The 18,737-nt window shown below is 34.6% G+C and overlaps 1 protein-coding gene across 1 annotated transcript in view; it reads right to left on the bottom strand.

The window, feature by feature from the left end:
- Positions 1 to 14,004: 14,004 nt before the first annotated feature.
- The window catches only part of LOC131166405 (exocyst complex component SEC10b), an 84,728-nt gene continuing 79,995 nt past the window's right edge, over positions 14,005 to 18,737 (bottom strand). The window contains exons 23-25 of the mRNA XM_058124928.1: positions 15,083 to 15,181; positions 14,910 to 14,993; positions 14,005 to 14,446 (exon numbers count right to left, since the gene is read on the bottom strand). Of these exons, the coding sequence (XP_057980911.1) occupies positions 14,368 to 14,446; positions 14,910 to 14,993; positions 15,083 to 15,181 (262 nt within the window). The 3' untranslated portion in view covers positions 14,005 to 14,367. The remainder of the gene's footprint in view (positions 14,447 to 14,909; positions 14,994 to 15,082; positions 15,182 to 18,737) is intronic.

The following is an 18,737-nucleotide window of genomic DNA, read 5'->3' as shown; positions in this document are numbered from 1 at the left end:
GACGCCCTTAACCTTTACCTTGAAAATTTTGAAGGAATGATACGAATTGTGTGGACACCAATGTCTCGTTCTAGTAGATATTATTTCATTCCTTTTCAATTCAAAGTTAGCATTCTATAACCAATATTTTCTTACTCTAACCAATCATTTTGATATATACGGTAAGCGATTTGATTGGATATATCACATGCATTTTCATATTGGCTTGATTCTCTAAGGTTCTTAGTATAAATGCATATACTAAGATTTGACAATTTAAGTACAAACCACTTCCCAAGCATTGTGTAGGTTCATTTGTCATCACTTTCCCTTTTTCATTTATGGTTGGTTACCTCTACTAGGTTCTCAATCCTAAGATCTAAGGAGGAGTCATTGTGGTTCGTTTCGGTACCCATTTTTCCTTGAGTCTTGATGGGTTGGAACCTGGTGATTCTTTGACTGTCCACACCTGTTTGATTTTCACACCTTTCCTTTTAAATGGGCAATCAAATTTGATGTGACCCTTATTTTTACTTACGAAGCACATAGTGTGAGCATAGGCATTTGACAAGGTGCTAGCATAGAAATTTGATTCTTTGGTAAAATATCCTAAATAAAGATTTTTCTTTTTCTTATTTTCTTTTCCATTAAATCATATGTCTTCCTTGTCTAACGTCATCTTTTGTGAGCCTATTAGCTTATCAAAGTTTTCTTTGCCTCTTGCAAATGAATAGATTAATTTAGATTGGTCTTCTACTTTACTTTCAAGGCTGAGTATTTCTGAATCTTTTATGCCTTTACAATTTGCTTGCAATCTTACAAGTTTTTTAATCATCTTGTTGATTTTACTATTAAGTTCAGAAATATACAGATCCTTTTCATTTTTAATAGAAGTTTGGGATCTTAGATCTTCCAGCTCTTTCATCACATTTTCATTCTTACTTTCTAATTTCTTAATTTCTAAGTCCTTTTCTTTTTCAAAAAAAAAGTTTGAGATTCTAAATTTTTCACTAAAATTTTATTCTCACTTTTCAATGTAGTGCATCGTTTGGATACCTTGACTAGAGTCTTATGAATCCTAATATATTCCTTTTGAAGTTCCTTATAATATGGCATGCTTTTATCACCAGATTCATCACATGATTCATCACTAGATTTATGACAAGATTCATCACAAGAATCATTACATGAATCATTAAATGAAGTGGAAGGAGAAGAATGTATCTCTTCGTCAGTTAATGCTATAAATCAACAATTTTCTTCATCTTGATTACTTGAGATCGAATCATCCCAAGTAGTAGCTTTCTTTTTCTTGGTTTCTCCATACCTCTTATTAAGTTCTTCGCAAATTTCCTTAGCATTTTGACATGCCATGATTTTATGAAAAATATTAGTATCTAAAGCACAATACAACATGTTCATAGCACTAGAATTTATTTGCATTAAATTAATAACATGCTTATTCATTTCATTTTCTAGTTTGGGAAACTCTTTACTATGAATGATTTTCATAGGGATATAGTTCCCTTGAACAACCACTTTCCAAGCCTCCAATCCATTGTTTTGATAATAATGTTCATTCTTTGTTTCCAAGAGGTGTAATCTACACCACAAAACATTTGAGGTTTTGTAAAGGATTGACCCTCACAAAACGGGGATACACCAATATGAGTCATACGATCTTTATATAAATACGGTTAAGCTTATTGTAACATGTCTCTTATACCAATTGTGATGATTGGTGTAATCCCAAGAGGAGGGTGAATTGGATATTTTTAAAAAATTAGCTAACTATTTAGCCGATTTCCAAACAATATCAAGAATAAATTTAAAGTGTATATAACAATCACAACAATATAAAGATAAACATACACATGCAAAAAATTAAAGAGTGTAGAGTTAGAGAGAACGACACCAAGAGTTACAAAGTTCAGCTATATCCACCTACGTCCTTACCTCAAGCAAACTACCTGAGGATTTCTATTGTCTTGCTCCTTTAAATCAAGGCGGAGTTCCCACTACAATCCCTCCTTACAGGCGGAGAAGCCTCTCTGAGCAATATACCCTCACTCGCTAAGGTTCACACCATAATCCCTCCTTATAGGCGGAGATACCTCTCCACGTGATATACTGTCACTTAGCACGGTTCAAAACTGAAACCATAAAGAAATACAAATGAGAATAATTCTGTGTGTACAAAGAATGCTCCTTTAAGAGCTGATTAGCAAAATGAAAAACTTTCTAAAATGCACTCTCAAATTATTTGAAATATCAAGCTCAATAGAGTGTGGAAATGTTTTTCTCAAGATAGACTTTTGAAATATCAAAAGTAAGATGCCTTTGATGTAAAAGATGTGAGTGTAAAAATATGCTCAAGACTTTCAAGATTACCTTAAAATATTTTCTCCAAAAGAGTTTTCAAAATAAGAGTAGGAGAAATTTGAATTTTATCTTCAAAATGAGTTTCAAATATGAACAAGAATCAAATAATATTCAAATATGCTCTTAAGATGGATTTCTTGGCTTCTCCAAGTGTTTAAGCTTGGTATATATAGGCAAAGCCAAGATATATCCATTATATGATCATTGGGGCTTTAAAATATATGTTTATTTTGAAAACTAGCCATTTTTTGGCCGTTATGGCACTTTTCTCAAGAGGTTTGGTCAACAGGGGCATAGATCCAGTTGACCAAATGTTAAATCCGTGAGTTTCGGTCGACCAGAGTGAAGATCCGGTCGGCTGGATTTTGGGTTTTTCCTGCAAACATCCTTCAATTTTTTGAGTATAACTTTTTCTATACAACTCTAAATTGGACTTCCTTGGTATCAACAGAAAGCTAATAGAACATTCCACAACTTTCATGTTGAACACCTTTTAATATGAGAAGTGATTGATTGAAAAAATTGCTCGTCAATGAAATGGAAGAAACATGAAGGGAATTTTCTACTATAGACACCTTTCAGTATTTTGGGCCTTACTTTTCTAAAAAAAAACTCCAAATGGGACATTCTTGGTATCAAAAGAAAGTTAACAGAAAATCCCACAAGTTTCATGTTGAACATATTTAAATATGAAGAACTAATTGATCGAAAAAAGCATTCATCAATGTGACAGCAGAAACATGAAAGGGATTTTGAAAATCTTGTTTTGGAGTTTTTCATTCCAAAAATGATTTTTACAGTTGGAATAATTTTTGCACATTTGTAAGATGATTTTTCATGAAATATAGAGTACCTAAGGTCAGTATAAGGTCATATGAGAGTTTCACATCAAATCAAATGATATATGCATGCACAATTAAAACCTAAATACATTACAATTGAAAAATACATGTCTTCAAGCTTTGCTCTTCAGCTTTCCATAGAATGTGCCAAGAGATGTCTTTATTTGAGTACTTCATGGCTTCCATTTTGCATCGTCATTTGTGTTTTCTAAAACTTAAACCTGTTCATTCACTTAATACACAAATGAGATGCTATGATTTGTCATTATCAAAATGGGATAGGACTCAAAAAGTCAACAATTTTCACTATCAAATAAAAATTGGTCTTAAGATTTCAACCCTCAGCTACAATATGTATGTATAATCTCATATGAAAATACCAAAATATCGTCATATGATATATAGTTACAGGGCATCCTAACTCAAGCATATTATAATTTATCACGGAGGGCTTTGCCCCTTGCACGTGCACACACGCATAGGGAGTAAATTCAAGCAATACAAGAACTTCTCCTTAGTAAAAAGCTTCGTCAACATGTCAGCTGCACTTTCTTATATAACCACCTTATCCAACTGAATATCATTAGTACCAATCAACTTTCGTATCTTGTGATATCTTACTACAATGTGCTTTGTTTCTAGCATGATAAATTTGGTTCATCACAATGCAAATGAATAGTCTACTAATGTATGCCAAGTTCAGTTATCAATCCTTTCAACTATATAGCCTCCTTTACAGCCTCTGTCATTGTCATGTACTCTACCTCAGTGGTAGATAATGCAATAACAAACTGTAACATCGATTTCCAACAAATAAATCCACCTATCATAGTGAATACATAATCTATGGTGGACCTTCTGTCATCCAAATCTCTAGCATAATCTGTATTAATGAATCCTTGTACTAGAATTGAATTATGTTTTGTACCAAACTTAATGCCAAAATATACATTTTCTTTCAAGTACCTGAGTATCCACTTTAAAGCAGTATAAAGATACTCATCATAATAACTATATATGCACGATCTAAACGAGTACAAACCATGACATACATCAAGCAACCCACTGCATTGGTGTATGGCACCCTTGAGATCTCCTCCACATCCTCATTTTATTATGGAAATTGTGTTAAAGATTACTTGAAATGATTTGTTAATGAGGTAGACATTGGCTTAGCATTGCTCATACTAAATCTCTCCAATATCTTCTCTATATAAGACTTTTGAGATATCCAAAGGTTCCGATTTTTCCTATCTCTCCATATTTCCATCCCAAGGATCTTATTTGTAGCACCAAGATCCTTTATCTCAAATTTCTTACTTAATAAGTACTTTAAACCATTAACTTTATGGTTATTCCTTGCAGCAATCAACATATCATCAACATATAATATTAGAAAGATAAATGAACCATTAAATAGACTTCTAAAGTAAACGCAACAATCATACTCACAGTGAGTATATCTGATACTCATTATGTATAAATCAAAGTGATTATACCACTGTCTTGGCTATTACTTTAGGCCATAAAATGATTTACTCAATTTATAAACATAATTCTCTTCACTAGGTTCCATGAAATATTCTGATTGTTCTATATAAATTTATTTTTCTAAATCACCATGAAGAAATGTTGTTTTAGCATCCAACTGCTCTAACTCCAAATCAAACTGAGCTACCATGGCTAATGAAATTTAAATGGAGGTATGCCAAACAATAGAAGAAAATACCTAATCATAGTATATCTCTTCCCTCTGAGAGTACCCTTTTGTCACTAGTCTAGCCTTAAACTAAAATATCATATTTTTTCCTGAACATCCATTTGCATCCTACTACTTTCTTTCCCTTAGGAAGTTCCACCAACTCCCAAGTCTGATTTTTATGCAAAGACTCCACCTCTTCCATCATAACTTCCATCCACCTATTTCTCTCTAGACCAAAAACTGCATCCTAGAAATAATATTAATCTCTCTACCACTAACTATAGCAAAAGAGACCATATCCTCAAAGCCATATATATGTGGTGCACAGGTAATGTAAAGGTCTTTCTATAGCTATATTCTGGTCATTTGATGCTGTTGATTATGCTACGAAACTAAGGGCACCTTTGATTGTTAGTTCTAAAGTTTTCCAAGCTCCACCTACACCACTAGATCCTTCTTGTCAACTTTACTGTCTTGTCCATCTTCTTTATATCTCAGCATTGATGCCTTATCAAACATGACATCTCTGTCTATAAATACCTTCTTATCCTCTGGATCCACAAATTGAACCCTTTAACCCCCTTTTCGTAGCTAATGAAAAGACACCTCTTGGATTTAGAGTCTAGTTTAGATCAAAGCGCATTAGGAATGTGAGTATATACTAGACAAGTGAAGATCCTCAATGTAGAGTAGTCAACCTCTTGACTTGTCCAAACTTTCTAACCTACTTTACCATCCAGCTGTCTAGAATGTGACCTATTAATAATATAACAAGTTGTGGTGAATGCATCTACCTAGAAATTCTTAAGAAATTTTACATGTAATCTTATACTCTTAGATTTTTCAAGCAAGGTCCCTTCTTTCAGCCATCTCATTCTTTTGTGGAGTCTGATGAACTACAAACTATCTGATAATTCCCTCAAACCTACAAAAGTTCAAAAACTCATTAAACTTATGTCAAGCCCATTTCTGACTTGAGACACTTCACTAATTTTTCTATTTGTTTCTTAATCTTTGCCTTTTACTGCTTTAATTTGGAGAATACCTATGACTTTTCCTTCAATAAGTAAACCCAAAGCTTGCTAAAGTAATCAACAATGAAGCTAACAAAATACTAAGTTTTGTTCCTAGTACCCTTATAGGCCCTTAAACATCACTGTAAACACAATCCAAAATACCTCTACTCTTTTGGGAAGATGACTTGAATTTTATTCCACTATTTGCCTTAAACATAATATCTACAAAAATCAACCATGCACTCCTTCATCACTTTCAGCAATTTTCTCTAATGGAGTTCCAACATACCCCACACACTCATATATCCTAGGCACATATGCCAGAGCTTGATGTCAACTGTGTTGGTATCTGATGAAGTAGCCATTGCACCAACCACAACTATACTACCTATTAGCATATACAAATTATTATTGACTCATTTACTATAACGCCCAGTAAATCCTGTTATGAATTTTTTTTCCACATAATAAAAATAATAACTCTGATACCATAGAACGTAAACAAAGTCAACTCGAACCCAAAGGGATACTAGGGATATACCTATCCATATATACACGTCAACTATGCAGCGGAAACCATGATATACCTACCAGAGTTTTACTGTATTCGTAAAGTCATATATACAACCCCAAAAAGGACTATAAATATCCTAAGGATTACACAAAATCCATCCCAGTCTCAACTCAACTACTTACCCTACAGGTAGGGTAGTACTAAAACCTCCTCTATCTCGGAGCTCGCTCTGCTCGTCTGTTTGGGTTTCCTGAAATGTTTAGATTCTGGGGTGAGACACCTCTCATTAAGAGGGATAAGTTAACATCAGTGTGTGGCCATATGAGTGTTATTGTGTTATAACATATACTGTACATAATTAACTGCATTTGTCAAATCAGGTAAATATGTTCTGTATAAGTCTGAACAAATCATATTTCAACATAGCATACTGTGTCATACTAAATTTCTATATACATATAAATTGTCTACTATATCTGTATAATACTAAAATCACACCCTAGATGGATAGTTAGCTGGTGTCATGTATCCCCACATGACTGGGTTGTGTGGCCTATAGGCGGGACCTAGCAATGGTTGGCCTACCACGCTAAGCCAAAACTGAATAGTCAGTTTGTACGATTGGTCTGCCTAGCCTGGTCCGGACTGCCAGGGGGGCACACTACTACATTGGCCCAATCGACTATCTACTCCCACACTCTATCTGAGACGTGTGGTGGCACTATCTGAACTGATAGCTACGGTATCGTGCTCTGAAACAAAACTAAGTAATCTGAGTTCTGCTATCATATAGTATATTTCATAAATAACTATAATATAATTGTTTTATGATTCTGTGTAAAATCTGTCATAATAATATCTCTGAATAAACTATTATAAACATAACTAGTCATGGCATCTAGGCCAACTGAAATATCACGGCATATGGGTCGGTTGAATAATCACGGCATCTGGGCTGGCTGAATAATCATGGCATTTGGGTCGAATAATCACGATATACTGAAAATATAATAATTTTCTATACTGTTTATGGCTTACTAAAAATTCGTTATCAAATCACGCCTGTTCTGTTTAACCATAAAATATTCTGACATGCTAAAATCTAAAGTAAAATTATTTATACTCATGCCACACAAGTGAATGCTACACTATATTATTCTACTCATCAGGGAAAGCGTATTTTTATTGAAAAATAATATTAAATCAGTTTCTAGGGTTTTCTAAGATCAATGTCAGTATTCCAAAAAAAAACTACATTAATTCGTATATATATATATATATATATATATATATATATATATATATATATAATTTCTGGATCAAATAATGTATTTAAAACGATACACTTTCTAAAAATATCTCACTTAACCTATCCCCTTGCCTGTTTCCTGAGAGGCCTATTAAAAACCCCAAATCCACGCCCGCGACATTCAGAACTCCAACCCCTGAAATCATATTTTCCCCAGTTCAATGAACTCAACCCCAGAATATTTATCATTTAATACATTTCCTAAGCCCACATACTCCAAATAACCAGTTAAATCCTAAAATATCTTACTTAACCTGGTTTTGAAGTGGTGCCCAGGGACCCCAAATCAACAATCCGCTCTGACTAACTTGCAAAGAATCGTCCCTAGATCTTCAAGGTGGAGTCTGATCGTCGATTCGAGCTGAAATCGATCCAAAATCGAAAAAAGAACGGTGAGGGGCCGAACCCTAGAGAGAGAAAGCGAGGGAGTGATAATTTTTCTGAAAAAAAAAATGACTTTTTGCATATTTATAGGTTGCTGGTCCACGTGGACTCGTTGATGAGAACAAAATATTCGTCGACGAGTCACAGAGGGACACTCGTCAACAAGGACAATGGGTTCATTGATGAGTCATCAAACCTAAGATTTCCTGGCTCTTGGGATCTCCTCATCAACGAGCACAGGGCACTTGTCGATGAGACCCTATTGTGTTTCCCCCTTCAAATTTTCCTCCTCCTTTTCTTTCTTTTTCTTTTCTTTTTCCCTTTCCTTTATTATTTTTATTGTTATTGTTTTTCTGGGTCTCTACATTTACCATTCATAACAACCATAGAACCGTTTTGACACCATAGGATTCCACTTTTAGGAGCTACCATAAGCCTATATAGAGTCTTTTCTAAGTAACCTAGAGCAAATTCTTTTTCAATATAAAATTTTGTGATGTTCTAATAATTCCATCAAACATTTAAACTTTCACAATACCAAATCCAATTACAAGACAAGGATGATCATAACCAAAAACTATCAACCCGCTATCACATTCCCTATAAGTGTCAAACCACTCCCTATATGGACAATAAAGAAAGGAACAACCAGAATCTATAGTCTAAGTATCCTGAAATGAATTTGTTCCTGAAGCCAGCAATAGATCTTCATCGTCTAAACTATCTTCCACAACACATGTAGAGCTTGAAGGTCGATCTTTCTTGTCTTCCTATTTCTTTCAAAGAGGACAATCTTGTTTATAGTGCTCCTTCTGTTTGCACTTAAAGCATTCAACATTCTTAGCCCTTGATCTAGGCTTCAATCTACCCCTTTGCTTATACTTCTCCTTGGATTTCCCTCTCCTATGCTCAATCTTAGCAATGAAACCCTCTAGTTCATAGTCCCCTTTGTTAAGTCTTCTTCTAGCATCGTTTGACCCAAAAACCCCATAAATCTCTTCATAGATTAAAATGGATTTCTCATATAATAGCATTGTAACCAAGTGTTCAAATGAAGAAGGAAGAGAAGATAACAACATTAGTGTTATATCTTCATCTTCAATCCTCACATTCACTTTGAGCAAATTGTTGAGAATCTAATTGAATCGATTCATATGTCGATTTAGATTTCCACCCTCTAGCATATGAAGAATCAACAATGACTTCTTCAAAATAAATTTATTAGTATTGCTCTTCCACATATATAGACTCTCCAATTTCATCCACAAACCTTTAGGCAAAATCTACCAAACAAGATCAGATAGTACTAAAGGTAATCCATTCTAGTTCCATCCAATCATCTTCATCTATCTTCTCTAGTTTCCTTCCTATCAAAGCCCTATAAACCTTATGTTGATCCAACAAACTAGTTACCCACATTTGTCATAGGATGAAGTTCCCTTTACCATCGAACTTTTCAAATCTAGTCTTCACCCCGCTCATCCTTGTTGCGATCAATACACAAACCCTAGAAAACCTAACACAAAACTAGTGCTTTGATACCATTTGTTATAAAATTAAACCCTAAGATCCACTAATTCAAATATATAGTATAGTACCATAGGGGGGCGCACCCCCCAGCTTAAGTCTACTGCGTCTTGGGTCCAACCATATATATAACCATCCATCTTCCACTCTATTTTTTTCCAATGTGAGACAAACTTACAAGTGGAATTCTCAATAATCTCCCCCTTACTTATGAGTTCCAACTGCTCACCCTTGAACAAAAACTGTCTCCATCATAGGAGCAAACCCAATTCTCCAACAGTTGCTCAAGTGGGCCTTATCTTCACGTCTTATGTGCCTTACACTGCATTCAATGTGTCTCTGAACCAATCCTACCTCCCATGTCCTAACCCTATTTGAATTCATTTACTAGACCTAGATGAAACTTAATGGCCTTGATCGCATACTTGGTCCTCCAATTATTAGCATCTCAGGAAAAGTAACTTCACACCTCAACTTTATGATGTCGTTTGCCCAAAGTTACAAACCGTCGGTTATAATACACACTTGTCAGTGCCAAAGGAGTCCATTGGTGGGCTTGATACACATGGGTGAGCACCAACTTGACCCAAAAGTTTAAACTCATTGAGTCTTGAGCCCAACCATGTATATAAGCACTCATCTTCCATTCTATTTTTTCAATGTGGGACAAATTTACAAGTGGAATTCCCAACAATCTCCCACTCACTTGTGAGTTCCAACCGCTCCCACTTGAATGGAAACAAGAGTAAGCTCAATTCTCCAAGAGTTTCTTAAGTGGGTCTTACCCCCATATCTTACGTGACTCAGAGGCTCCGATTGCATTTAATGTGCCTCCGAATCAATCATATCTCTCAAATCTAGACCATATTCAGATCCATCTACCAAATTTAGATGATCGTTATTGGCCTTGGTCACACACTTAGTCCTCCAACTATCAGCACATCAAAAGAATTAATTTCACAACTCAATTTTATAATGTCACTCATGGAAAGTTATGAATGATCAGCTCTAATACCATTTGTTAGTGCCGGAGGAGTCTGTGGGTGAGTTTGATACACCAGAGTGAGTACTAACTTGACACAAAAGTTCGAGTGTATTAGGTCTTGGGTCCAGTCATGTATATAAACATCCATCTTCAACTCTATTTTTCCAACTTGAGACAAAACTTATAAGTAAAATTCCTAACAAAAGTATTATAGTAATCAATTGTTATTGCCACAACAACTGAAAACTATAGAATTTGATTTTCAATTTTTACAAAAAAAAGAAGACAATAGAAACAAAAAAAATAATAATAACATAAACAAACACACCTTTCGTGATTTATTTCTTGATCGGGCAAAACCAGAAAGAAAAATAAAAATAATACTAAATAGCCATAATCCAAGTGTTTATACAAGAATTGGGCTCAGGTATTGGCATACACCTCTGCATAATAGCTCCCTATCTTAACAAATGTTATAGAAAGGGCACCACTTGAGTTCAGGAGACTTTATTATTGATCTAGATTTTTGAAGAAGCGTGAGAGATATTCTATTCCCCATGTAAAGAGCATCATAATGTAGAGTGAAATGATGGCTTATTTGTTAGTTAAGTTGCTTAAAATGTCACTCCTACATGTTTTAACGGTACATCAATCCATGGCATGATGAGATTCGTTCCACTGCCTTTAAACAAATGCTGTGTGTGAGAGAGAGAGAGAGAGAGAGAGAGAGAGAGAGAAAAAAATGATGTCAATTAGCTGTCCGAGTAGTTTTTGATTGTAATCATAAAGATGCCATTTGAGGCACTTAAGTTCATGCACTTGAAACATCATTTCAACAGTTCCAAGTCCAATATTTCAATTGAGAAGTCACCATTTTTTCATATAAACTCAAGCTATTGATGTTAACTTTTTAGTGAGCTTATAGGGTGAAAACTTCTTCCTGATTACAGTATAATTAAACAGTTTGATTTAAATCACAAAATCAAACGCAATGAGCAAATGGAATTAACATCTTTTCTATAGATGGGGTAATTCCCAAGATTATGAGCTGCTAAAGTTTCTCTAAACTCGGGACAAATGTGCACTTTTAACACCATCCAATTTAAACGTCGAAGTATACAAAAAATATTTATCCACCAATTCACATTTAGGTTCACTTTATAACCACATTTTGTGTCTACATTTTGTCGAGACAGGGATATAAAGTGTAGCAGTAATATTGAGCAAATTATGAGCTTTGTTTAGTTGCAAAAAAAAAAATTTATTATTTTTATCTTCAATAATTTTCAAAAAAAAAAAAAAAAAATCTAAAATACGATCTTATTTTTTTTTTTTTTTGTTTTCTAGGCTTACAAAAAGAAAAAAATATATATCTTTTCTCAAGTTTCATATGCAAATATTGAAGAAAATCTTTTAAAATAGATTGAAATTTTTATAATTCTTTTCTTTATGTAATTCTTTTATTAAAAATAAAAACTGCACCCTAAATTTGCTCTGGAAGCTCTAAAACCGAAAGGATCAATCTGTAGCGTATGCTAATAGGAAGGGATCATGTTTTCTGTTGTGGCTCTCATTGAATTGGCAGAGACCCAAACCCAGAAAGCAAAGCACTTTGAAGATGAATATATATATACAACAACAAAAAAAAAAAACAAACCTTAGTCCTACAAAATGAAGTCGATTATATAAATCATTTTCGGCCAATTTATGCGATCATGGACCTTTTCTTTTGATAGATTCAAGAATATTAAATTCTTACTCACTATCTCCTTCCAAGTTATTTTAAGTCTATCCCTACCCTTTCTATTGCCTCCCAAAATAATTACGTCACTCTTCCTCACAGGTACACTATGTGGCCTACATTGCAAGTGTTCATATCATTTAAGAGGAATTACACTTAACTTACTACGAATATGTTCATTCCTTAATTTATCATTCAATGTTCTATCGCTCATCCATTTAAGCATTCTAATTTCGACAATTTTTATTTTTTGGATATTATGTTTCTTTGTCGCTCAACATTCTAATCCATATATCATAAATGGTCTTATAGCTATCTTATAAAGATATTCTATGATCATATAGCACCCTTAAATGGCAATCAGGCTGGGGCTGACCTCTTTTAACACTTATCTTTACTTTGTTATTACATTCTGAAAGAGGGGTTTGGAGCTCAAACTCCCAAATCTGAAATGGATTCTTTTGGATCTCTCTCTCTAGCTCTCTCTCCACCCTCCCCCCAAAAAAAACAAAACAAAAAAAAAAGAGAAACTGAGGACCCCACAGTGATGTGATGGCTACATGGGGGCTCATGGGTCAATTTGCCCTCATCTTCTGCCTTTTCAAGTCCCCGTCACTCGCACCGTATGCCTACCTAATCTCCACGCTGTAACTGAGACTCTAGTCTATTATTAGCCTAGAGAGAGAGCGAGGCTATGTGGTTTTGGGACCTCCCGGAGGAAGTGGGAGGGGCCAATAATGGGTTTGGCAGGAGAACATTGTATGAAGTAGAAACCATTGGTGCTGCATAAGATGGCTGTCCAGAGTAGCCAACCCATCACCCGCACTTTACTCTTCACCAATCACTCTCTCTCCATCCATATCCGAGAGAGAGAGAGAGAGAGAGAGAGAGAGACTCCACTATGTAAAGTGGGGGAGGGGAAGGAGGATAGATATGCAAAGCCACACCAGGAAGAGAGAAAAAGATGGGGAGGCACCCACCACCAGTCCACCATATATCAGCAAGAAGGGGGCAGGGCACCCGCCACATGTCTTAATGAGACTTAAATCCCTAGCTGCAATCCTTTTTTCTTTCCCCTACTACACTTTTTGGACCTTCATTGGTGCTCCCCCTCCATCATTAAACCCCTATTAGGCCCTATGCATATATGTAGAGACAATTATAAAACAGAAACTGACGAAACAACCACTGGGCAGTAAAATGAATAAACAAATAAATGTAAAATCGCAGATGCAAATTAGATTAGACCATGCAACTTTAAATATGGTGCGTAATTAAATTTCAAAATAGAATACGAGTAACTTGATTTTGAAAACATTCTAAAACTAGAAGCTCAAAATGATTCATCATCATATTCAACCAAACCATCATGTTCTGCATTAAAAAGGAGATAAATGCACCATTGAAGTGTCGCCCCCAAGGAAATGTCTAAAAGGATGCTGATATCGCAAACATTAATATTCAAAGCCAGCAGATTATCCACTTGGAAAGGTCGGGGAGGGGAATCATCTCTCTCGTACGCAAAGTCTCTGAACATTTTGGTGTGAGCTCAACAAAGCGTAAGATTCTAAGAGGCCTATACATAGTCATAAAATTTGAACCATTTACAGTGACAAACACCCGGCCAAGAAACCTGTCATTCTTTGATTTGTCACACAAAGGAAAAAGGGATAAGTGGATAAATTAAAGCCTTTCTAAGTGCAACCGTATTCAATTTCCCGTCCATACTATCAAAAATATACACTCAAAATGGATAAGGAAAATATAATGAGAAAAAAAATTAAAAGGTGACAGCTAATGTACCCAATTTTCAGAAGGTCAGCTCATCAGCCTCCTGATTAGCTTAATCTCAAACCAGCTCCCTAACTAGCTCTTGGCAGCACCAACCAGTCAACTTGAGGTTTCAGCTCCCTATCATTCGTAAATGCTTCCCATAACTAACCCAAGAGAAGTGGCAGGTTACCTTTATAGCGCACCAATCCTGTCTTAACTGGAGCTTGGCCACAAAGAACTGAGTCTGGCAGCAAGTTTTGCACTCTTGTAGTCCTCCCGAAGTTGAATAAACCTAAATCGGCAGCCAAATCATAAGTTCACCATCCTCGGTCTAAATGGAAAACAGAAAATAAGAAAAACAGTAAATGAAAAGACAGTTATATAGGCCATGACTAAATATTCTTCTTCCTCTTTCGCCATCACCAATCATCTTGTTTTTAACATTTGGTTAGGCTTCCACCCCCTGAACATGCATTATTTGCAGAATAAACAAAAAAAACAAAAAAATACACAACCTTGATATTTTATTTGATGAGAGAATTGGAGCCAACATATTTCAGGACTCCATAGAAAGTTGTCTTTTCTCACAACATCCAGGGGTCTAACATATATAGCTTGAAGACTTATTTCAAAATAATAATAATACTAATAACAATAATTCATTTTTAGAGTAAAAAGTGCTCTAAAATTGCCTTTAGATGTTGTCTACAATAATCAACCTTAACTGTAAACACCATCACCAATATAAGTAATACCTTTGTGCATCTTTCCTGATACTCGGAGTACCCTCAAACAAAGTGGCGAGGCTTTCAGGAGCAACAATAAACACATTGGCCATGCTGTAGGCATAGATTTCATCAGTATGTAAAGATTTAAAATGGTAACTAAAGTATGTTGGATTTTCGACAATTTGCAAGCTGCAACTTACATGCCCAACAGCTCAAATTTCTCGTCAACAGAAGGAGCATTAAAACTCCGGACAAACTCTCCATATTCAGTTATGTCACGCTTCAACCGCAGGCCTCCACTGCAAGGAGCAAAACAGTGAGAAAAATGCATGCAGCAAAATAAATTCAGAAAGTAAAATGTACAGTTTATACAGTTTAAGGTTTGCTTGTTTTCAAACAAAAATATCAATCACAAAGAATGCTATATGCAAATTAAGATAGAATTTTTTTGCAGGATGATGAATCATGCATATATTAGCAGTCTCTCAAGAAAAACAACTGCCAAAATAACAGGGAAGCTTATGTAATTACTTTTAACGAAGTTTGACTTAACTAGGCCCCAAAAACAAAAGACGGAATTTTCCAACCCATTTCACAGATTCGCTTTCCATAATATCAGACACAATCCAAGCGCCAGTGCCTTCAAGTGAGCAAAGAGCAATAAGCTGCTTTAAACTGCTCCATACCAAAGCTTCAAAATGTTCATCCCTTGTAAACAACTTCTGCCACACCTTCTATGAAAATAAAGTTCAGGGGATATACAGCAAGGATGGTAGTTGCAAGAAAAACTGGGTGTGATTGCAAGGCTATCTTTTGGGTACTAGCAAGAAAAGCTGCTTGTTGCATGATGTAGGATCGTGACAAATCATTTACATTACTTCCTTCACTCTTGTGCATGTATTGTAGCAATTTTAGAACTCATATTACCGGTGAAATGTAGTCTGAGTGCAGTAATTCATATATTGAGATATCTCAAAAGTGTACCTGGGATAAGTCTCTTATATTAGGATCGGGGTCACACTCATAGTCAGGGATATACAGATGCAGGTCACCTTCCAACACGATCCACAACTAGGTATTGCATATTTGTTAGTGGTAATTTGGTTTCTTGGAAGAGTAAGAAACAAATTGTGGTAGCTAGGTCAAGTGCTAAGTTGAGAGTATAGGGTCATGGCTCATATTACATGTGAACTTGTTTGGTTGAAAAACATTTTGGAAGAATGGGGTTTTCCGTATTCTCTATCTATGGAGTTGTTGTGTGATAACCAAGTTGCCATTCATAATGTCTCCAACCCGGACTTCCATGGTAGACAAAACACATTGAAGTTGATTGCCACCTTGTTCAAGAAAAACTCGTACAGAAGCTCATTACAACCACTTACATAAATTTTGATTTGCAGCTTAGTGATTTATTTACTAAAGCCTTGAGGTGGGGGGTGAAATGAAGAATAGCTTCCCAAGAGGGGGGGTGAATTAGAAATCTTTTAATTTTATTTGATTTTTAAGTTTTCAAATTTTAATAACCCAGCAAAATACAATATATAACAACACTTAAGAAAACTGGAATTTAAAATAATAATTCAATCAATGTAATCAATCAATCAATAACATTTAGGCTTCCGTTGCTTTCCCTGTAACCTTTTATTATTCACTTTACTTGATTAAGATTTTCGCAAATTAATCAACGTACTCCCCTTTTGGGTTTCCGCAAAAGATTAATCAAAACGTACTTTCTATTGATCCAGAACTTAATTTAAATCCTGCAACCTGCACTCATAAATTTTATAACAAAAGCGAATAAAGTATGTAAATTAAAGTAGAGAGAAGGAGACAAGAGTTTTTACGAGGTTCGGCTTCAACACAGCCTACGTCCTCGCCTTTGGCAAAAACACCAAAGGATTTCACTATCTCAGTTTCTTTACCTAGTGGAACAATAGCAACTTACAATGCACTCCTTCAATTAGGCTAAAGCTCGCCTCTCCAAATAACAACCCCTTATTTGGTTCAACGATTCAACAACTCAGAATCGTTTAAGAAAGATAACGAAGGAATATGTGTATAAAAGAGAACTCTCACAGTAGAGTGAATTAATACACCAATGAGCTCACTTTATACCTCAAAGTAATTTAAATATAAGAAATTTCAAGCTCAATTACTTGGTATGGATTATCAAATAATTTTCCAAAGAAGATAAAAATTTTGATCATTGAAAAACTTAATTTCAGAATGTAAATTGATTTCAGATCAGAGAGTTTATCTTAAAAGAATTTTAGATCCTTTGAAAACAAAATTTTGAATAATTGAAGATTAGTTGATCTAAAACCTTTAAAAAAAAAAAACTTACTTTGATCTAAAAGCCTTTGAATATCTCTGGATCAAAAAAGTTGTTGAAAAACACTTGATCTGGAAACTTTAGAGGATTTCTCAATTTCAAAATTCTTTTGAATATTTCATCAAAGTTCTTTCTCTCTTTCTTTGTACTTTCTTTTCTCTAATTTAAAATGTTTGAGATTAGAACTATTTATAGAGTTTTTTGAAATCATCCATTACTCCCAAAGATTCCTAAAATTCATTTCCAAATATTTTGAAATAAATATGTTTAAAAACAGGGTTTAAAAAATCTTCTCTTTTTAAGCCCTTTTTATTTATAAAAAAAATACTTTTTAGAGTATATATGTTTAAAAAATATATTTTTGATTTTCCAAATAATTTGAAATAAATATGTTTAAAAACTTCATTATTTCAAAAAAATTTCTTTTCTTAAACCCTTTCTTTTTATGGATTTAAGAAATATTCTTTAGAGTATATATATAAAAACATATTTTTGAATTTTTATGAGCTTCAAATTTCTTTATACTTAAGATTTACTTTGAAGTACTTACATTTGAGAATATCCTTAAAAGTATAATCTAGTTTTCAAAACTTGTTCTTTCACCATCTTTATAGTTGCATTCTTTCCTTTGAGCTTTTCACAATATGACTTCATTCTTCATGCTCTTTGTAATCCATGAACTTTCTTATACACTTGAGCTCTTTTATTTTCCTGAACACTTTTACTTGAAACATATTAAATATATCATTTGATTTGTTATCATCAAAATAAGAATTGTAAGCCTTATTAGGCCAACAGGGGGATTGCTCGTGTTAGCTTTAGGGGGAATGTTAATGGTTATTTTGGTCACTTAACATTATTAGTATGTGCTAGTGTTATGCTGCTAAGCGTTAGTTAGTAAGGGTAATATGGTCACTAGTATATACTTAACATATAATACGAATAGAGGGAGAGACCTGTCATTGTGATTAAGGTCTTCCATTTTTACCCAATTATTCAACAAATCTCATTGAACTTAAGGTCAGATAGATTGAAAGGGTGGGTCGATTGACCATCCTATTGGGAGCTACATTAGAGTTGGGAGAATACCCTAAACTGATCTTGGAATATGGAGACCCATTGAGTTGCCTAAGTGACATTTAGGTCTTTCTCATAGGCCGCTTACTGAATGAGTGCAACTTTTGGTTTACTTAGTCCTGGAGAGTGTCTAATGGACAGATAGAGTTTGGATATTGGCTATTAATCTTTGTAGGTTCAATGGGGTGGGTTCATTGGTCTTATTAGTGGCCATGAAAGTGGAATAAAGTGCAATTGAACTCACAACACTTGTTGCAAAATATATATTCGATCAAGTGACTGTGAGATAATTCAACTTTCCAACTAGTCTATGGCATCATCTTGGATTAGGCAACAAATCATCCATATCTAGCACTAACTGTTAGAATCCATGGGTGTGCCAATAGGTTTGGATCCCAACAACCCACTCTCATAAAAAATATCAAAAACATACTTCCTTTTTGACA

This window comes from Malania oleifera, chromosome 10, assembly GCF_029873635.1.
Source record: "Malania oleifera isolate guangnan ecotype guangnan chromosome 10, ASM2987363v1, whole genome shotgun sequence".
Taxonomy (NCBI): Eukaryota; Viridiplantae; Streptophyta; class Magnoliopsida; order Santalales; family Ximeniaceae; genus Malania; species Malania oleifera.
The sequence above is the reverse complement of the archived record's forward strand: the minus strand, read 5'-3'. Positions and strand labels throughout refer to the sequence as shown.